The 22,513-nt window shown below is 40.5% G+C and overlaps 1 protein-coding gene across 2 annotated transcripts; it reads right to left on the bottom strand.

Annotated features, from left to right (window-relative positions):
- Positions 1 to 8,254: 8,254 nt before the first annotated feature.
- HAUS1 (HAUS augmin like complex subunit 1) lies at positions 8,255 to 20,816 on the bottom strand. Of its 2 annotated transcripts, none has more exons than XM_005224197.5 (9): positions 20,727 to 20,816; positions 19,576 to 19,750; positions 16,409 to 16,481; positions 14,517 to 14,651; positions 13,199 to 13,322; positions 12,624 to 12,689; positions 11,802 to 11,873; positions 11,410 to 11,457; positions 8,255 to 9,861 (listed from the first exon to the last, which is right to left on the bottom strand). In XM_005224197.5, exons 1-9 carry the CDS (start codon positions 20,754 to 20,756, stop codon positions 9,811 to 9,813), a joined length of 774 nt encoding a protein of 257 aa, XP_005224254.1. In that variant the 5' UTR covers positions 20,757 to 20,816; the 3' UTR covers positions 8,255 to 9,810. The 2 variants fall into 2 exon arrangements, with proteins under 2 accessions (XP_005224254.1, NP_001033646.1); NM_001038557.2 differs by having other exon boundaries at positions 9,680 to 9,861; positions 16,346 to 16,481; positions 20,727 to 20,793.
- Positions 20,817 to 22,513: the final 1,697 nt, after the last annotated feature.

Raw genomic sequence — 22,513 nt, 5'->3', positions numbered from 1 at the left:
CATGAAATTAAAAGACGCTTACTCCTTGGAAGGAAAGTTATGACCAACCTAGATAGCATATTGAAAAGCAGAGACATTACTTTGCCAACAAAGGTCCATCTAATCAAGGCTATGGTTTTTCCAGTGGCCATGTATGGATGTGAGAGTTGGACTGTGAAGAAAGCTGAGCACCGAAGAATTGATACTTTTGACCTGTGGTGCTGGAGAAGACTCTTGAGAGTCCCTTGGACTGCAAGGAGATCCAACCAGTCCATTCTGAAGGAGATCAGCCCTGGGATTTCTTTGGAAGATGCTAAAGCTGAAACTCCAATACTTTGGCTACCTCATGCAAAGAGTTGACTCATTGGAAAAGACTCTGATGCTGGGAGGGATTGGGGTCAGGAGGAGAAGGGGATGACAGAGGATGAGATGGCTGGATGGCATCACTGACTCGATGGACATGAGTGGGTGAACTCTGGGAGTTGGTGATGGACAGGGAAGCCTGGCGTGCTACAATTCATGGAGTCGCAAAGAGTTGGACACAACTGAGCAACTGAACTGAACTGATGGGACTGGATGCCATGATCTTTGTTTTCTGAATGTTGAGCTTTAAGCCAACTTTTTCACTCTCCACTTTCACTTTCATCAAGAGGGTTTTTAGTTCCTCTTCACTTTCTGCCATAAGAGTGGTGTCATCTGCATATCTGAGGTTATTGATATTTCTCCAGCAATCTTGATTTCAGCTTGTGCTTCATCCAGCCCAGCATTTCTCATGATGTATTCTGCATATAAGTTAAATAAACAGGGTGACAATATACAGCCTTGATGTACTCCTTTTCCTATTTGGAACCAGTCTGTTGTTCCATGTCCAGTTCTAACTGTTGCTTCCTGACATGCATACAGGTTTCTCAAGGGGCAGGTCAGGTGGTCTGGTATTCCCATCTCTTTCATTCCAATCCACAGTTTATTGTGATCCACACTGTCAAAGGCTTTGGCATAGTCAATAAAGCAGAAATAGATATTTTTCTGAAACTCTCTTGCATTTTCGATGATCCAGAGGATGTTGGCAATTTGATCTCTGGTTCCTTTGCCTTTTCTAAAACCAGCTTGAATATATCTCTATATATTTCTGGATATTTCATATGAATGGAATTCTATAATATATGATCTTTTTGACTGGCTTCTTTCACTTACCATAAAGATTTCTGTTTTCTAAGTATGTATTTTTGGCTGCGCTGGGTCTTGGTTGCTGCATGCAGGCTTTATCTAGCTGTGGCGAGTTGGGGCTACTCTCTAGTTAGAGTGAATGGGTTTCTTATTGAAGTGGCTTCTCTTGTTGCAGAGCACGGGCTCTTGGGTGCGCTATCTTCAGTAGTTGCAGTGCCTGGACTCAGTACTTGCAGCTCACTGGCTCTACCTAGAGTTCTAGTTCAGTAGTTGTGCCGAACAGGCTTAGTTGTCCCATGGAATCTGGAATTGCCCCAGATCAGGGGTTAAAACCATGTCACCTGCATTGGCAGGTAGATTCTTAACCATTGGACCACCAGAGAAGTCGAGCATAATGGTTTCAAGATTCATCCATATTGTAGCATGTCTGGGTACTTTACTTCTTTTTATGACTCAGCAATACTCCATTGATGCTTTTGAACTGTGGTGTTGGAGAAGACTCTTGAGAGTCCCTTGGACTGCAAGGAGATCCAACCAGTCCATTCTGAAGGAGATCAGTCCTGGGTGTTTTTTGGAAGGAATGATGTGAAAGCTGAAACTCCAGTATTATGGCTACCTCATGTGAAGAGTTGATTCATTGGAAAAGACTCTGATGCTGGGAGGGATTGGGGACACGAGGAGAAGGGGACGACAGAGGATGAGATGGCTGGATGGCATCACCGACTCGATGGACGTGAGTTTGAGTGAACTCCAGGAGATGGTGATGGACAGGGAGGCCTGGCATGCTGCAATTCATGGGGTCACAAAGAGTCGGACACGACTGAGCAACTGAACTGAATACTCCATTATATGGATGAATGTTTTGTTTGTCCATTCATCTGTTGGTAGGGATTTGGGTTGCTTTGAATAATGCAGATACAAACATCCATGTATTCAGATAATCACGATGGTGTGATCACTGACCTAGAGCCAGACATCCTGGAATGTGAAGTCAAGTGGGCCTTAGAAAGCATCACTATGAACAAAGCTAGTGGAGGTGATGCAATTCCAGTTGAGCTCTTTCAAATCCTGAAAGATGATGCTGTGAAAGTGCTACACTCAATATGCCAGCAAATTTGGAAAACTCAGCAGTGGCCACAGGACTGGAAAAGGTCAGTTTTCATTCCAATGCCAAAGAATGCTCAAACTACCGAACAATTGCACTCATCTCACAAGCTAGTCAAGAATGCTCAAAATTCTCAAGCCAGGCTTCAGCAATATGTGAACCGTGAACTTCCAGATGTTCAAGCTGGTTTTAGAAAAGGCAGAGGAACCAGAGATCAAATTGCCAACATCCGCTGGATCATGGGAAAAGCAAGAGAGTTCCAGAAAAACATCTATTTCTGCTTTATTGACTATGCCAAAGCCTTTGACTGTGTGGATCACAATAAACTGTGGAAAATTCTGAAAGAGATGGTAATACCAGACCACCTGATCTGCCTCTTGAGAAATTAGTATGCAGGTCAGGAAGCAACAGTTAGAACTGGACATGGAACAACAGACTGGTTCCAAATAGGAAAAGGAGTTCGTCAAGGCTGTATATTGTCACCCTGTTTATTTAACTTCTATGCAGAGTACATCATGAGAAATGCTGGACTGGAAGAAACACAAGCTGGAATCAAGATTGCCAGGAGAAATATCAATAACATCAGATATGCAGATGACACAGAGGAACTAAAAAGCCTCTTGATGAAAGGGAAGTGGAGAGTGGAAAAGTTGGCTTAAAGCTCAACTTTCAGAAAATGAAGATCACGGCATCCGGTCCCACCACTTCATGGGAAATAGATGGGGAAACAGTAGAAACAGTGTCAGACTTTATTTTTCTGGGCTCCAAAATCACTACAGATGGTGACTGCAGCCATGAAATTAAAAGACGCTTACTCCTTGGAAGGAAAGTTATGACCAACCTAGATAGCATATTCAAAAGCAGAGACATTACTTTGCCAACAAAGGTTCGTCTAGTCAAGGCCATTGTTTTCCCTGTGGTCATGTATGGATGTGAGAGTTGGACTGTGAAGAAAGCTGAGTGCCGAAGAATTGATGCTTTTGACCTGTGATGTTGGAGAAGACTCTCGAGAGTCCCTTGGACTGCAAGGAGATCCAACCAGTCCATTCTGAAGGAGATCAGCCCTGGGATTTCTTTGGAAGGAATGATGCTAAAGCTGAAACTCCAGTACTTTGGCCACCTCATGGGAAGAGTTGACTCATTGGAAAAGACTCTGATGCTGGGAGGGATTGGGGACAGGAGGAGAAGGGAGGACAGAGGATGAGATGGCTGGATGGCATCACTGACTCGATGGACATGAGTCTGAGTGAACTCCGGGAGTTGGTGATGGACAGGGAGGCCTGGCGTGCTGCGATTCATGGGGTCGAAAAGAGTTGGACACGACTGAGTGACTGATCTGATCTGATTCAATATAATTGCTTTACAGTGGTGTGTCAGTTTCTCCTGTACAACAATGTGAATCAGCCATATGTATACATATATCCCCTCCCTCTTGAGCTTCCTCTCAAACCCCATCCCACCCCTCTAGGTTATCATGGAGCACTGAGCTGAGCTCCCTCTGCTATACAGCAGCATCCCACTAACTATGTTTTACATACGGTAGTGTATACATCGGAGAAGGCAATGGCACCCCACTCCAGTACTCTTGCCTGGAAAATCCCATGGATAGAGGAGCCTGGTAGGCTGCAGTCCATGGGGTCTCGAAGTGTTGAACATGATTGAGCGACTTCCCTTTCCCCTTTCACTTTCATGGATTGGAGAAGGAAATGGCAACCCACTCCAGTGTTCTTGCCTGGAGAATGCCGGGGATGGGGGAGCCTGGTGGGCTGCAGTCCATGGGGTCGCATAGAGTCAGACACGACTGAAGCAACGCAGCAGCAGCAGCAGCAGCAGCAGCAGTGTATACATGTCAATGCCACTCTCAACTTGTACTACACTCAGTCCCCCCAACCCCGCCATGTCCACAAGTTTGTTCTCTGTCTGCATCTCTGTTCCTGCCTTCACGTGTGTTTTCATTTCTCTTGGATATACAGCTGGGACTTAGTTTGCTGGGTCATATAATAACTCAATATTTAGTCATTTGGGACCCTGCCAAACTGTTTCCAAGATGATTGTACCATATTACAAGCCTACCATTAGTGTATGAGGGTTCCACATTCTCATCAACACTTGTCATTATCTGTCTCTTTTATCCTTCTTGGTATGAGACAGTATCTCATTGTAGTTTTGAGTTTTAGTTTCCTGATAATCAATGATGTCAAGCATCTGTGCATGTGCTTATTGGGCATTCATATAAATACACACACACACACACACACACACACACACACACACACACACTGGAGAAATGTCTTTTCAAATCCCTTACCTACTTTTAATGGGGTTATTTGTCTTTTATTATTGAGCTGAGGTTTTATAGATTCTGGATATAAGTCCCTTATCCAACATATGATTTGCAAATATTTCCCCACATTCTGTAGATGTCTACTCACCGTCTTGGTGGTATCTTTTGAAACGCAAAAGTTTTTTATTTTCAGGAAGTCCAATTTAACTACTTTTTTCTTTTGTTGCTTGTGCTGTTGGTTTCATATCCAAGAATCCTTTGTCAAATCCAAGATCATGATTTGTCTCTAACTTTTCTTCAAAATTTTATAGTTTTAATTCATACCAAATGTTTTGAGTTACTTTTTATATATAATGTGAGCTACGGGTCTGACTTTATTTTTTGCATCTAATTGTCCCAGCAACACTTGTTAAAAACTGTTCTTTCCCCAAAATCATCTTTGGATGATTTTGGCTTTTTTATTACCATGAACTGTCCATCTTTATTTCCTGTTCTAACATCTATTTTGGTAATACTGTAAATTTTCTTTTAAATTGTGCTTTTTAAATTTGTTTATTGACTTATTTTTATGTTGGTTGTGCTGGGTCTTTGTTGCTGCGCACTGGCTTTCTCTAACTGTGCTGAGCAGGAGGGGCTACTCTCTATTTGGGGTGTGGTGTTTGTTATTCAGTCATTCAGTCATGTCCAGCTCTGTGACCCCATGGACTGCAGCACACCAGGCTTCCGTGTCCTTCACTGTCTCCCAGAACCTGCTCAAACTCATGTCCATTGTGTTAGTGATGCCATCCAACCATCTCATCCTCTGTCACCCACTTTTCCTCCTGCCCTTAATCTTTCCCAGCATCAGGGTTTTTTCCAATGAGTTGACTCTTCGCATCAGGTGGCTAAAGTATTGGAGCTTCAACTTTAGCATCAGTCCTTCTAATGAGTATTCAGGGTTGATTTCCTTTAGGATTGACTAGTTCGATCTCCCTGCAGTCCAAGGGATTCTCGAGTCTTCTCCAGCACCACAATTCCAAAGCATCAATTCTTTGCTGTTCAGCCTTCTTTACGGTCCAACTCTCATTTCCATACCTGACTACTGGAAAAACCATAGCTTTGACTATCTGGACCTATGTCAGCAAAATGAAGTCTCTGCTTTTTAATACACTGTGTAGGTGTGAAATAGCTTTTCTTCCAAGGAGCAAGTGTCTTAATTTCATGATTGCAGTCACTGTCTGGAGTGATTTTGAAGCACAAGAAAATAAAGTCTGTTACTGTTTCCATTTTTTCCCCCATTTACTTGCCATGCAGTGATGGGGGCTTCTCATTGAGGTGGCTTCTCTTGTTGCGGGGCACAGGCTCCAGGACTGGGCTTCAGTAGCTGCAATGTGTGGGCTCAGTAGTTACAGCTTGTGGGCTCAAGAGCTCAGACTCAGTAGTTGTGGCACACGGGCTTAGTTGCCCCACTGGCTTAGTTGCTCCACAGCATGTGGGATCTTCCCAGACCAGGAATAGAACGGGTGTCCCCTGCAAGGCGGATTCTTAACCACTGGATCACCAGGGAAGCTGTACTGTAAACTTTTAATTGCTATTTACATGTACACATTTTCCATGATTTTACTTTTAATCTATCTGTATCTTTATATTTAAAGCGCATTGGGACTTCCCTGGTGGTCCAGTGGCTAAGACTTCAAGCTCCCAATGCAGGAGGCCCAGGTTCAATCCCTGATCAGGGAACTAGATCCGACAGGCTGCAACTAAGGGTTTTCATGCTGAAAGTAGGACATGATGCAGCCGTGTAAGTAAATAAATGAATATTTTAAAAAGAATAGCATTTAACTGAGTCTTGATTTTTTTTACTCAAGCTGAAAATCTCTGCTTTTTAATTGGAGTATTTGTATCATTTGCCTTTAATGCCATTATTGATATGGCTGTGTGTAAATCTACCATCTTGTTTTCTATTTGTCTCTTTTTATTTCCTTCTGCTTTTGGGCTGAGCACTTTTTATGATTCCATGCTAACTCCACACTGATGTATTAGATATCCCTCTTTTTGTTTTATAACTATTGTTATAGGACAGGAGTTTGCAAACTACTGTATGTGGGCTAAATGTGACTTGCCATCTGTCTTTGTAAATTAAGTTTTTTTGGAATACAGCCATTTCCATTTGTTTATGTATAGTCTATGGCTGCCTTCATGTTGGTATGGGTTTTGAGCTAATTCTCACCACCAAGGCAAATAATCTTCTGAGGACACTACTCGGTGTTCTATGGAGCAGGAAGTAGCTCCACTCTAGCTTATAGGAACATGAGAAAATCCCAGTCCTTTGCATGTTCCAGGAATTTTTGTCTGTTCCTTTCCAGTGGCTCTTTCAGCGGCTTTAGGTGATTTCCTCCTGTGTGTGCAAATCAGTTTAGACAAAGATTTGAATAAATACCTCTGCAGACCTGCAGAACCCTCTGATATTTTCTGACATTTTCCTTTGATTTTCTCAATTCTTATCTCTCTCTCTTCAACTAGGCAAGATCACCAGGCTGTTTGGGTTCTCCTTCTCTGAGCTATGAACTTGAAAACCCTGTCCATCACTAACCTGGGTCTATCACAAGGCTCACCTTGTTTGTTTCTCTTATGAATTAATGTCCTAGGCTTCTTTGTTACTCAATGTCCGAACACTATAGTTTCCTATTTTCGTTTTTCTATTTAAAGCCATCTAGTCAGTGTGATCACTCTTATTTCAACATGGCCAAAAGCAGAAATCTATAAGTTTCAATATACAGAATTTTCATCATTGCCAGTTCTAAATATTTTCTAATTTGCAATTTTTGATTCACAGTTTTAGAATGTATTTCTTAAATTCTAAACATACAAGTTTTCAGTTATTTATTTTTATCTAATTGCATTGTACTGAGAGAGCATGCTGCATATGGTTTCAGCCCTTTTGTAATGGTTGAGATTTCTTTAACTGACCACTAGTTGGATAATTTTTGTAAATTCTCTGGATGCACTTGAAAAGAACATGTACCTGTGGCAGTCTGTAACAGGATTCTTTATATATCCATTATCAAGTTTGTTAATTGTGCTGTTTAAATATCCTGTATCCTTGCTGATTGTTTTTCTGCCTGTTCTATCAATTTCTAAGAGAAGATGTAATCTATCTACTATGGCGTGCTACGATTCATGGGGTTGCAAAGAGTCGGACACGACTGAGCGACTGATCTGATCTGATCTGATCTGATTGTGAATCTACCTATCCTCATTTTTAAGGCATTTTTTCAAGTACCTTAAATAACTGGAGGTGTTTTAAAAACCTATTCTTTCAATCTTTGTCTTTTATCTAAAACAATTTTCATACTTACTTTACTATTCTATAAAATTATGTAGGTTTTAGGTTTCTTTTTGATTCTCATATTGTACATGTTTTGCTTTTTTCTTTGAACATAAATTTCACATGTTAAGTGTTAGTCGCTCAGTCATATCTGACCCTTTGCGACCCTTGGACTGTAGCCCACTAGTCTCCTCTGTCCATGGGATTTTCCAGGCAAGAATACTGGAGTGAGTTGCCATTGCCTCCTCCAGGGGATCTTCCCAACCCAGAGATTGAACCCATGTCTCCTGTGTCTCCTGCACTGCAAGCAGATTCTTTACCTGCTGAGCCATCAAGGAAGCCAAAAAATAAATTTCAAAGGTTACTTTTATCAACTAGCTGCTACAGCCAACAATCAGCCCCAAATTTAAAATAAGCTTCAAACAATAATCATTTATTATTTCTTATGATTCTACAGGTTGACTCTGTGAGCTTCCAGCCTGGGACAGCGTGGTTGATCTATGCAGTCTGCTAGTAGGGCTGGACAGTATAAGATCTCATTCACATATCTGGCAGTCGGCAACCTGTTTGGTCTTGGGGTGGGAGCAGGGCTCAGCTGGAATTACCTTTCTTTGCTCATCCTCCAATAGTCCAGGTTTCTTCACATGGTAGTCTCAGTAAGAGATGGCAAGCTCCAATGCATAGTGAGTTTTTAGTCCTTGGTTTTGTCCTATTTGCTATTTGTCTCATTGGTCAAAACAAATCATAGGGCCAAACCAGATACAACAGGTGAAGATACAGACTCCACCTCTTGATGTGAGAAGTAGCAAGGTTAGAGTACAAAGGGGGAGAGCACAAAGGTGGGAGGGATTTTGGTGGTTATTTCCACAGTTGATCCATCAAGTCACCTTACCAAAAGCACTGCAGTTAAGAAACAAATGACAACCTTGGAAAATATTCACAATTCAAATTGTAAAAGATTAATTTAGCTAACACACCAGAAGCACCTATAAACTGTTAAGAAACAGATGAAACAATCATACTTAAATGGCTAAAGGATATGGACAGTCTCCAAAAAAGGAAATACAAATGTCTTTTGCATTATATTTAGCCACATATTTGTGGGAAAGGAGAGGGAAATTTTTAAGGTCAATTAGGTAATCTTTAAAAAACGAATTGATTCTTGATCCCATGGTGCAAAATTTTTAAAAGTACAAAAAGGTGCAAAGTGAAAAATCTCTCTTTTCTTCTTTAGACTACATTTATCATGGTTTGATTTTATTTATAAGAGATATTCCCATACAGGAAGTTTTAGTGTTTCAAAATTTTCAAATATTTCAATCATTTTATTTATGGCTCCTGGATTTCAGTCGTAAGTTTCTGACTCTGATTATTTAAAAATCAAAATATTAAAATTCCTCTATGATTTCTTTTACTATCTTTTAAAAAAATATTTAAATCTTTGATCCCTTGAAATTATCCTGATATAAGGGGTAAAGTATAGATTTAGCAGCATGTGTTAAATTATCCATCTCTCTATTACTGATTTAAAAGGTCATCTTTTTCATAAACCAAACTCCTACATACATTAACATTTGGAATTAGGCAGGTAAGCAGATCAGAAAAAACAATAGCAAATCCCAGGAGAAGGGGGCGTGGGAGGAACATAACTGAAGCTGCAGAATCTTTCCCTTTCATTTAGCTGACCTCGTGAGTGACTACATGATGACTGTCATGAGTTCACCTAAGAGAGCTACTGAAGGACATCAAGCCATTAACAACATAGAAAACCAATGTTTCTTCATATGAAAACTATGCATTTGCACATAAAAATTCAATACACAACCAGACACCACTATTTCATCAACAATGACATTATTTCATCTAAGAACACAGAAATTAAGTTATACGGAATGTCACAAGGAAAAAATTCTTTAAAGTCCTATTCGATCTCCTTTGTTAAGAAAGGTGAAATTTATTTGGCTCTGGTCACAGTTCCATCATGTTTACTCTCTTTGTAAGTTCAGCTTCAATAGTATCCTAAAGGAAGAAAGAAACACCATAAATATTATAACTAAGGACATAAAAAAAAGGGCTCTAAATTCTAAAGCTATTTAAAATAAGGGAAACAAAAAGGAAAACCACTAAAGCAGAAATTTTAAACAATATCATTATAAATGAGATTTTCCTTGCTTTTATATCTTTCCCACTTCCCACACTCCAAGTTTTCAGACTCCTAATAAACATCTAAGGAGGGGAAAAAATAAAACCCTTTAGAGAGGTGAATGACACGCTACATGAATAGATTTTCCTGACCTGTACTCCTTAAGCAACGTACTTTTGCAATGTCTCTCACATCGCTCTTTTCCAGTCTCACTGTCACTGTTCTCATTACTTCTCATCTGGCCTAAACAGGCCAACTTGTTTCTGTAATTTTCTTTCTCTATCCTCCAATCTACCTTATACACTGATTGCAGAAAAATCTTCCTAAATGACTGCCCTGATCAAAAAGCATAACCTTGATCACACTTCACTTTAGCTTAAAAAGCAAGGCAACCCAGAGCAGCTTTCAGTGGTCCCCTGCAGCAGTCCCCAATCTTTTTGGCACTAGGGACCAGTGGAAGACATTCAGGGAAGACGTTTTTTCCATGGACTGGAGGTGGGGGGATGGTTTTGGGATGATCCAAGTGCACGACATTTATTGTGTACTTTATTTTTATTTTGTGGCAATCTCAGCATATTCTGCCTTGACTTCAGGGTTGGCGTTCACACTCCTATGAGAATCGGATGCTGATGTGACGGGGCAGAGCTCAGGAGGTAATGTGAGCGGCTGTAAATATGCATGAAGCTTCTCCTGCTCACTCTCTTGCTGCTCACCTCCTGCTTTGAGGCCTGGTTCCTAACGGGCTATGGACCAGTCCTGGGGACCCCTGCCCTACAGGCTCCAAGTTCAACCTTCTTTATATTCAAGGCCCTTCACCTCCTAAACCAATTGACCTACTTCAGTCCTATCTTCCACTGCATACCCCTAAGCAGGCAGATTGCTTTACTTGCAAAAGCTTGGAAAAGTCCTCCATTTTTCAGCTCTTATGTTTTTGTTATTTCCTGACCTCCCTGGTGGCTCAGATGGTAAAGCGTCTGCCTACAATGCAGGAGACCCGGGTTCAATCCCTGAGTCGGGAAGATCCCCTGGAGGAGGAGATAGCAACCCACTCCAGTACTCTTGCCTGGAAAATCCCATAGACGGAGGAGCCTGGTAGGCTGCAGTCCATGGGATTGCAAAGAGTTGGACACAACTGAGTGACTTCACTTTCACTTTGTCTAGAATATTCTATGCCTCTCAACTCTCCTTTTCCATCCAGGAAAATCTACACAAAAATGTAAAAGACCACTACGTATTTTTATGAAAAGAATCACATATGTGCCCCCCAAAAGTATTAAAAGATGCCTGGCAATGATATACCTCAAGTGTGGGACTGCGCTTTACCTTTACCTCCGAGTAGAAAGGAAAGAAAGAGGAGGAAGGGAGTTTTAGCTTTATCAGCACTTATCTTTTAAAGTCTGAAGGAACAAAATGGAACTACTTACTAATTCTCGCTTTGCTTCTTCAATTTTTACCTGAGCAAGAGATGGATTCTTTTAAAGAAAAATAGAATAAGGAAAGGTTATATCGTCTCGGCTAGGAAACAAGGGGAAAAAAAATACAACGACCCTTTTCAAAAGGCAAAAAAACTTATAGAAAGTATATCCCAACTACATACAATACTGAAATTCAATAAAGACTTTCAACACAGACCCTTATACAACCTAAAACCCCAGAATTGCATTCTATAAGAATTTGGAGCTTATATTTTACTGAAAGAGAAGAAAGAGGAGGACCTAGGTCCTTAGACATGGACCCAGTATTTTCATGATCATTTAGTGCCCTTGGAGAAAGCTGGAGGAGATAAACTTTTTTTTTAATTCATAAAAATAATTACCGGCATTAAATCTAAATAGGACTCCAATTTTTTCTTCAAAGGCATAGTCTGTCGTTTTAGTTCTGCCAATTTCTGAGGGTGAAAAAAAACACACAGCATAATAAAGATATTCACAATGCAATTAAACACTGCACATAAATAAATAAAATGTGACAAAGCATTAACATTAGGACATTTTAAACAATGTAACAAATAAAAGAGCTTCAAAGGTAAATGGATAACAAATGGACACAATCCTTAGAAGATGTTAAAACAGGAAAGTAATACTCCCGTTTATTAAGACTAATATGCTGTCTGGGAATACAAAATAATGTGATTAAGAGGCACCAGAACATCAGGAAACAAGAGTCTCAAACACATATTTATGAATCGTCAATTTTAGATTCCAAAACTCAAAGTACCAAAAAATCTTAAGAATAAAACCATAAAACAAATCTCCCCATTTCTCCCTCTTCCCATGAAAATAGATAAAACTCTTATAGATCCTAAACCCCAGAACTGCATTCTATAGGAGCTGGGAGCTGGTATTTTACTGAAAGCGAAGAAAGATGAATACTTACGTGGTTTAGCACATAATACTTCAATACATTTATTCAACAGATAAATCAATAATCATTGACTCCAACAAATAAAGAAAAAAACAGACAAATGTAAAAATATATATAGATAAACAAGTAGTAAAGATATAAATACTGGTAAACATAAAATACAGAGGTAAAGGAAAAGAAATTGGGTCAATAGTGAAAAAAACTCTATAAAAAGAAACACGTACATCGCGCACTGATGTTTTAAAGGAAGCTAAGTTGGGTAAAGTAAGCGAACCTCTGAAAGTGCTACCAGTGACTGATGAGACAGAGAAGCATCCATTCCTCGGGCTGAAAGCTGCTCCTACAATGACAAAAAAGGGAGCTCAGTTTAAAAAATTATTTGCAAGTGACCATCATTAAATATTTTCAATATATAACACAGTAAAGAGCTATAACTTAAAAAAGAACTTTTTTTTAAAAAAAAGAACTTCTGTAAAAGCTACAAAAAAAATCACAGATGAAGAACAATACCTGCTTCTAAGCACTTTTATGTTGCATGTGAGTCATTTCAGACAGTCCGACAAGATGGTGACAGTATGGGTGCAGGGCGTAAGAGCTTGAGCTTTGGGACCTGCATGTGAAGCGGGATCTGCTGCTAGACGGCTGTGTGACGGTGATGGACAGGGAGGCCTGGCGTGCTGTGGTTCATGGGGTCGCAAAGAGTTGGACATGACTAAGCAACTGAACTGAACTGAACTACCTTCACAGTATCCTTGTGTGAGAAGAGAATAATAATACTGCCTAGTTGTGAGGATGAAAGTTGAAAAGAAGTCTGAAGAGAGCTAAATGTATTGAGTCTTCCATACGAACCTCCGCAGTTCTAATCCCAGATCTGAACTCCTCCGACTTGGCTTTCAGGAAGTCCATGTTCTGAAGACGACTGTCAACTCTGGCCCTTTCCGTACACAAATGCAACTCTGCCTTCTTGAGGTCCCTTGAAAAAGTGAAGTTGAGAACATTTTCTTCTTGGTGAAATTATTATGAAAAGCAAACTACTACTTTGATTCAAAGAGTAGATAACATACTTGCTGGATTTTCTAGATTAAATTTTATATCTCAGACTGGCTACTACCACGCATTCTTCCAGGTCATCTTTCTCTCCATGTTGCCATCTGGGATTTTTCTCAAGGAATACTGAATAACTTTAAGATTAATCTATGCTGATTATGCTCAGAGAAAGTAGGTCTGCTGCTCAAAAAAATGACTTAATGGATCCTAAAGACAATTTGAATTATGGGGGTCACAAAGGCCTCTCTTCTAAATGTAACATGACAAGGTGCTTTGCACATACAGAGTCAATATTTATTGGTTAAACTTATACAATATCATATTACTTGTGCATATACATACTCCTGTTTCACAGCATCTAACCTCTGGGGCCATAGGGACCTAAAGAGCCAGAATATCAAGGAAGACCAGAGTTCTAGTAACAAAGGGCAATAAAATAGAACATGACTTTAAGTTGTATCATAGTTTATGACACAGTGGTGGAAGGAGAGAGTGGGACAAATTGAGAGAACAGTATAGACACATACACATTACCATGTGAAAAACAGACAGCAAGTGAGAATTGGTTATGTGACACAGGGAGCTCAACCCAGTGTTCTGTGACAACCTAGAGGGATGGGATGGGATGGGAGATGGGACCGGGGGTTCAGGAGGGAGGGGACATATGTACACCTGTGGCTGATTCGTGGTGATGTGTGGCAGAGGCCAACACAATACTGTAGAGCAACTGTGCTCACATAATTGTATTTTGTTCTGCATTTCTCAATATTGTATAATTATAATCTTTGATAATTATTAGTTACTCAAGAACAGTTATGAGTATTGTTCAATTGTCATCACCAATAGAATGATACTCATATGCATTCTTTCTGTAAAACTTTATAAGTAATAAAAAAAATTTTAAAAAAAGGGGGAAAAGAATCTACTATACAAAAGATAAAAGTATGTACCCAACCACTCCTATCTTCATCCAAGTCATTTTCTACTTAAAAACACATTTTATCTTACCATTTCCTAATGTGTTGTTTTAAATTATATCTATTGGCCAAAACTAAATCTTACAATGTCCTGTTATTGCCTTTATAGTAAAAATTGTCACAACTTCAAACTAATTACTTACTCTTGCAGACATTTTTCTAATACTAAAGTTGCTGTTAGATTTTTCTCAAGTTTGGCCAATTCAAGCTTGATTTCTTCATTTTTGGATTTGGTGCGAAACAGATCAGAGGTCAAATCATTCACTGCAGGGATAAAACTAAAAGAAGAATCTGGTCATGTAAACGGACATTAAGGACAATAATTACAATTATTACAATTATTCCTCACTTCTAAAAATGATTTTACTTCCATGTGAATTCTTCCTTAATCACGCTCTTTTACACCTCTATACTATTTTACACGCGGTTCTCATTGGAATACCCTTCCTCAGCTGGCAAATTTCCTCAAAAACTGTATTTATTCCCATTCTGGAATTCACTACCCCTTTCTCGTGCTTTCTACCTACAACTTGTACATTCCTATAATGTTGCAGCTGTCATACTATTTTATAATTTTACAAGTCCATCTCCTTCAATTTACCATGAGCGGAGACGGTCCTTGCCGGCATTCATTATTCTATTCACTTCATTTCTGCTTCCCCAGTGCCTACATAGATAGCTATACATAAATGTATATATACATAGGGAGGGAGGGAGGGAAGAAGAGAGGGGAACAGAGATATAGAGCGAACTATACATATATTGCCTGGAGAATCCCAGGGACGGGGGAGCCTGGTGGGCTGCCGTCTATGGGGTTGCACGGAGTCGGACACGATTGAAGTGACTTAGCAGCAGCAGAATACATATATTTAGTATTTGGTGTCTGCTGAATTGGCTTAATTCAAGTCAATTGATTGAATTAAGATTTCTACTGCCATATAGCCTATATGAACTTCTAGCTAGAACTCTTCTGCTTAAATATATATATATATATATATATATATATACACACACATATGTATGTACATACATATTCCAAGGTTTTGCATTAGCAGTTAAACAGAACAGCTATACAGTTCTCTGATTATAATCTGTAATGGTAGTCCCTAGCTAAGATTCATCCAACAGGGATAGTTCTAGGACTCTGAAGTCAGATGGGGTTTGAAACCCAACTCTGTCATTTACTAGCTCAGAGAAATTATCTAACCCCCCACTCTGAGCCTCAGTTTCTTCTTAAGGTTGTTAGAAGAATAATGTCTTTACACAGGTAAGATGCCTGTCAGAAGGAAACCTACTCCATCCAATAGGGTAGGAACATGACTAAAAATCATTATGCTCAACAGTAGGAGATTTAGCCTACTGCTTTTCTTACTGTTTAAGGGAATAATCAGTCCTGAATATTCATTGGAAGGACTGATGCTGAAGATGAAGCTACAATACTTTGGCCACCTGATGTGAAGAACTGACTCATTGGAAAAGACCCTCAATCAAAAGATTGAATGTGGGAGGAGAAGGGGATGACAGAGGATGAGGTGGTTGGATGGCATCACCAATTCGATGGACATGAGTTTGAGCAAGCTCTGGGAGTTGGTAATGGAAAGGGAAGCCTGGCATGCTGCAGTTCATGGGGTCGCAGAGTTGGACACGACTGAGCGACTGAACTGACTGACTGAGGGGAATAATGTGATACCTAATCCCTTTTCAACTATACATGAGAACCAACTTTCACAAACCTAATCCTGAAAGAAGAATACATTATAAATTTAACCAAGTTTATCTGAAATAATCAAACATACTCACTAGCAATGATAAAGAGTTGACTAAATTTAGTGTTTCTGCATATATTTCCTATATAAATATAAAATTATTTCCTATAATTTCTATATAGCATTACCCTGAGATACAAAAGCTACTTAGGTCAACACCTGATAGCATATATGACTGCAGAAATTAAAACAATCACAAGAATTACCTAGCTAGAGAGGTATCCTTTGTTTCAAGGACCACTGCACTGTCAACCAAAGCATTCAGATACCTGGAACCAGTGCTGGAGAGACTGGCAGGGGAAAAATTCACACTCTCCATGAGAAGGTCTTGAAGATGCTTGGCTGAAAAGAAATAAGAGTTCTATGGTGACTAAGATCTTTGCTTTGCTTTAATTTTTCAACAGCTTTATTGCAGCCACCCACCTAAAACATATAATTCAATGGCTTTTACTATATTCAGAGTTGGGTACCCATCCTTGTAGGTGTGCAATGGAATGTGGTTTTGATTTGCATTTTCCTGATGCTTACTGATGCTGTGCTTACTGGCAGTCCCTCATCATATACATGATTCGCAAATATTTTCTCCCATTCTGTGTGTTGTCTTCTCATTTACTTGATGAGAAGAAAAAAAATTTGAGATCAAAAGTTTTAAATTTTGATGATTTCCAGTTTGCCTACTTTTTCTTTTGCTGCTTCTGTTTTTGGTATCACAGCTAAGAAACCATAGCCAAATCCAAAGCATGAAGATGTACATCTATGCTGTCTTCTGAGTTTTAGATTTAGCTCTTACTTTTAGGTTTTTTATTCATTTTGAGTTAACTTGTTTTTTTTAAAACTCATATATATATATATACATATGTCTTTATTCATTTATTTGGCTGTATCCGGTCTCAGTGGCAGCACTTGGGATCTTCACTGCTCCAGAGAATGTGGACTTCAACAGTTGTAGCCCACAGGCTCTCTAGTTGTGGTGCTCAGACTTAGCTGCCCCGTGGCATGTGGAATCTTAGTTCCCTGACCAGGGATTGAACCTGTGTCCCCTGCATTGCAAGGCAGATTCTTAACCACTGGACCACACAGAAGTCCCTTAAGTTAATTCTTACATATATTATGAGGCAGGGTCCAACTTCATTCTTCTACATGCAGATATTCAGCCATCCCGGCCCTACTCAGCAGACACCAACTTATAGTTGTTGTTGCTCAGTCGCTCAGTCATGTCTGACTCTTTGTAACTCCATGGACTGCTGCATACCAGGTTTCCCTGTCCATCACCAACTCCCGGAGCTTGCTCAAACTCACGTCCATGAATTGATGATGCCATCCAACCATCTCTGCCTCTGTCACCCTCTTCTCCTTCCCTCAATCTTTCCCAGCATCAGGGTCTTCTCCAATAAGTCAGCTCTTCGCATCAGGGGACCAAAGTATTGGAACTTCAGCTTCAGCATCAGTCCTTCCCATGAATATTCAGGGTTAATTTCCTTTAGGATTGACTGGTATGATCTCTTTGCTGTCTAAGGGACTCTCAAGAGTCTCCTCCAGCACCACAGTTCGAAGCATCAATTCTTTGGCCCTCAGCTTTCCTTATGGTTCAACTCTCACATCCACACATGATTAAAAGAAAAACCATAACTTTGACTATACAGACCTTTGTCAGAAAAGTGATGTCTCTGCTTTTTAATATGGTGTCTAGGTGTGTCATAGCTTTTCTTCCAAGGAGCAAGTGTCTTTTAATTTCATGACTGCAGTCTCAGTCTGCAGTGATTTTGGAGTCCCAGAAAATAAAGTCTGTCCCTGTTTCCACTTTCTCCCCATCTATTTGCCATGAAGTGATGGATGCTATGATCTTAGCTTTTTGAATGTTGAGTTTTAAGCCAGCTTTTTCACTCTTTCACCTTCATCAAGAGGTTCTTTAGCTCCTCTTCATTTTCTGCCATGAGAGTGCTGTTTTCTGCATATCTGAGGTTATTGATATTTCTCCGTGCAATCTTGATTGCAGCTTGTGCTTCATCCAGCCCAGTATTTCACATGGTGTACTCTGCATACAAGTTAAATAAGCAGGGTGACAACATACAGCCTTGACGTACTCCTTTCCCAATTTTGAACCAGTCTGTTGTTCCATGTCTGGTTCTAACTGTTGCTTCTTGACCTGCATACAGGTTTCGCAGGAGGCAGGTAAGGTGGTCTGGTACTCCCATCTCTTTAAGGGTTTTCCATAGTTTGTTGTGATCCATACAATCAAAAGCTTTAGCATAATCAGTGAAGCAGAAGCAGATGTTTATTGGATACTTTAGTATGGAAAATTGTGTCAAAATTTTGTATATATTAGTAGAAATATTTACAGTTTAATGTATCACCCTAAAAGGTGCTTTATGACAGACATAAATAATCTTAACTTTTAAAATCCTTAGAATTTTTGTTATATATTAGTATAGACCAGAGAAGGCAATGGCACCCACTCCAGTACTCTTGCCTGGAAAATCCCATGGACGGAGGAGCCTGGTAGGCTCCAGTCCATGGAGTCGCTAAGAGTCAGGCATGACTGATGCTGGGAGGGATTGGGGGCAGGAGGAGAAGGGGACGACAGAGGATGAGATGGCTGGACGGCATCACTGACTTGATGGACGTGAGTCTGAGTGAACTCTGGGAGTTGGTGATGGACAGGGAGGCCTGGCGTGCTGCGATTCATGGGGTCGTAAAGAGCGACTGAACTGAACTGAACTGATTTTATATGTCAGGCTAATAAGTTTAGACTTATATTTTAGGGGTTAGTATTTTACCATCAGAGTACCAATAAAATATACTATAATGACACAACGTATTGTTATTGTTCTTTAGTCACTTAGTTGTGTCCGACTCTTTGCAATCCCATGGACTGTAGCCTGCCAGGCTCCTCTGTCCATGGAATTTCCCAGGCAAGAATACTGGAGTGGGTTGCCATTTCCTCCTCCAGGGGATCTTTCCGACCCAGGGATCTAACCTGTGTCTCCTGCATTGGCAGGCAGATTCTTTACTGCTGAGCTACCAGGCAAGCCTTGTAATATATTAGGTTGCTATAACAACACAGTTTAAGACAAATCTGGGTAAAATAAAGAAGCAATGCTAAAAAACTGTCTACACTAAATCAATCTTGTATACTCTATTGTTAGGGCTTTCCAGGTGGCACTAGTAATAAAGAACTCCTGCTAATGCAGGAGACATAATGAGATGTGGGTTTGATCCCTGGGTTAGGAAGATCTCCTGGAGGAGGGCATGCAACTCCCTCCAGTATTCTTACCTGGAGAATCCCACGGACAGAGGAGCCTGGCGGGCTACAGTCCATAGGGTCACAGAGAGTTGGACATGACTGAAGGGACTTAGCAGGCACGCATACTTTACTCTTTTAAAATCTGGTTACCTCTAGTTAGTATCTCATTCAAAATTCTGTAATTGATCTCACCTTCTGATTCATATTCCTTTGCTTTCTGTTTCAAGTCCTCTGTTACTAGGTAGACATCCCTGTCTCGGATCCTGTTGCGTTCTGAAAGGTTATATAAAATCTCTGTTGTCCAAGCATTCACCTCATATTGTGGAATGGGATGATCTCCAAATATTTTTTTCAGCCATGCAGCGACCTAACCATTACAAAGGACACGAATTTAATAATCCTTGTTTATTTAAATGGCATGAAGCAAATAAGACCAAGTAATGATCAATAGCAAACAAAATGCTTTCTATGAATATTCTGGCATCCTACTTACTTCACATCCTAATTTGTCTTTAGGGAGAGAGATATCAGATGTCAGGAGATTAAAAAGTGAGCAGGTACAGCACAATCAACAAAATTACCAGATAACAATCTGTTCTTCCCCAAAGCTACGAAAGCAGTATTAGGCAAGTATTTTCATAGGAAGCTCAATATGCAAGTGCTAACCATTATTATGGGCACAAAGTCTGAAAAAAAGAGTTGTCTCCAACACATCACAAGTCCCTCAAAGCCGGAAAGCTCCTTGAGTTGGGATGCGAGATGCGGAAAACAGGTTGTGTGTGCTAAGTCGCTTCAGTCCTGTCCGCCTCTTTGCGACCCCATGGACTGTAGCCCTCCAGGCGCCTCTGTCCATGGGATTCTCCAGGCCAAAAAAACTGGAGTGGGTTGCCATGCCCTCCTCCAGGCGATCTTCCCGACCGAGGGATCGAAACCGTGTTTCTTACACCTCCTGCACTGGCAGGCAGGTTCTTTACGACTTGGTTAAGAGTGAGAAGTCTAGTAAAAAGCAGCAGTGAACGGCGAGGCCTGGCTGGAAGCTGAGTTTGGGATCAGAAGTCCCCCTCCAGTGTCCAGGGAGAGGTTTCACACGAGAGGCCTCCTCAACCCTTCTCCAAGCCTGAGTCCCAGCAGGGAAGGCCGGGAAAAGAAGGGAAACTCCCTTTTCAGCGTTGGGGTGGGGTTGGGGGGGAGAGGGGGTAGCTCACAAATGGTGAAGCCGGACTAAAAATGGATCAGCAGAGGAACATAGTAAAAGTGGCTAGCCCAGGAGATCCGCCGGCGGGGCGGGTGTGTCAAAGACGCGGTTTCCCGGAGGCCGCAAAGCCCAGCTCCCGCCCCATCACCTGCGCCTCTTTCTCCTCTAGAGCTTCCATCGCCGCCAGTCCCGCCACTTCTCCAGCAGCTCCTCACGGAAGAAGCGCCCCGCTTGCTCTGACGGCCCCGCCCACACACCGTTGGGCCCACCCCCTTCGGGATCCGGGATTTCTGGGAGTTGTAGTTTTTACTAGGACTTCAGGACGCGGAGCTCTTGGACGAGGCTGGTCCAAGGCTTCAGCCCTGCAAGCCCTTGTTCCCTTGAGGCTTTCTCCGCTCTCCATGGTTATCACCTCCAGGAGAAGTAAAGCCGCATGGAACCAGGCTGTGTTTTCTTTTATATTTTTATTTCTCACTTGAATCACTCATCTTAAAAAGAAAAAAAACAACCTGGAACTTGTTTTTTGATAGCAGATGTTTATTTCTTCCTCACTTACAATTTTAATTTTACCTTGGCAATACGAGCTGGGGCCGTCTCACTCTTTTTATACCTTAGTTTCCACTACTAAAGAGCTAAATGTGCTAGAAACTGTTTTAAAAAGGTTTACAGCATACAACTCCTACACTGTCACTGCCACTCAGCCATTCTTTGATTCATTTCTTTGCCTTTCCTAAAGTTCTCTTCTCCTTCCATCACTCTGTAGTTAACACCTTGAGAGGTTCTTTATATTTCTATGGTAATGTATAGTTTTATGTGTTTTCCTATTTTTGTTTCATTCTTACAGGAACCCTGCAAAGTACATTGGCACACATTATTTTACCTATTTTCACATTAAAACCACATACATGGAGTATATGGCTTGACCAAGATTAGGTGGTAGACCTGGAATCTGACCATGGTGTTCTGACTCCAGTTGGGTATTTCAGTCTCCTCAGGTCATACCATACTGCTGTGCACAACCTGCTGTAGTATACTATCACATTAGGAAAAATAGGTCATGTACTCAACTTTCTGTGGTGATGGTTTGTTCGCTAAGCTGTGTCTGACTCTGCAACCCCATGGACTGCAGCACCCCAGGCTACCCTGTCCTTCACTATGTCCTGGAGTTTGCTCAAACTTGTGTCCACTGAGTCAGTGATGCTGCCTAACCATCTTATCCTCTGCTGCCCCCTTCTCCTTTTGCTTTCAGTCTTTCTGTGACAGGTTTCAATATCAAATTGTGGATCACTTAGCACTAAATATCTTTCTCTTAAGTAATATGGATATTTTAAATGATTAAACTTTTCAATGAAATTTTAGTAAGTAGCCTATATCATATTGTGTGGCTTTCTTATTCTTTTCTTTTTTGTTTCAGTCATATATGTATCTGCTCATTTACTAAATTCCAGATAAGGGTAGGGAAGTTATCTTTATGCCCTTTGTCCACTTTCATCACTACAAATTTTACAAAATATCCTTGAACTTTATTTTTACAAACCCAAATTTTACCTAGTCCTACCCCTAATTCCCAGGAGGACTGTCATATTTACTCAAGGCTCACCTTGAAAAGGAAGTAGGATATTAGATAAAGGGATGGGTGATCATATATTTGCAAACTGTTTTAGGATATGACTTTTTTTTTTTTTTTTTTAAGGATATGACTGTTTTTAACCCAGGTATTCATATGCTCAACCCAAATTAAGATTTGGGGTATAAGCCAGAATTTGGTGAATGAAGCTAAAAGATCCTTCTCAAAACAGCTACAAGTGCAGTTAATGTAAATACTCTCCACTATCATAAAATGCCATAAAATGGCACAGTGGTAAAAAAAAAAAAAATCCATCTGCCAATGCAGGAGACACAAAAGACATGGAGTTTGATCCCTGGGTCGGGAAG

This window comes from Bos taurus, chromosome 24, assembly GCF_002263795.3.
Source record: "Bos taurus isolate L1 Dominette 01449 registration number 42190680 breed Hereford chromosome 24, ARS-UCD2.0, whole genome shotgun sequence".
In the NCBI taxonomy this organism is placed as follows: domain Eukaryota; kingdom Metazoa; phylum Chordata; class Mammalia; order Artiodactyla; family Bovidae; genus Bos; species Bos taurus.
The sequence above is the reverse complement of the archived record's forward strand: the minus strand, read 5'-3'. Positions and strand labels throughout refer to the sequence as shown.

Coding starts and splice junctions, on each gene's coding strand:
- HAUS1 (NM_001038557.2), bottom strand. CDS start 20,756: ATGGAAGCTCTAGAGGAGAAAGAGGCGCAG. Junction 13,323..14,516: donor TTAGAAAAATGTCTGCAAGA/GTAAGTAATTAG, acceptor CACTTTTTCAAG/GGACCTCAAGAAGGCAGAGT. Junction 12,690..13,198: donor CTGGGATTAGAACTGCGGAG/GTTCGTATGGAA, acceptor TTGTCATTGTAG/GAGCAGCTTTCAGCCCGAGG.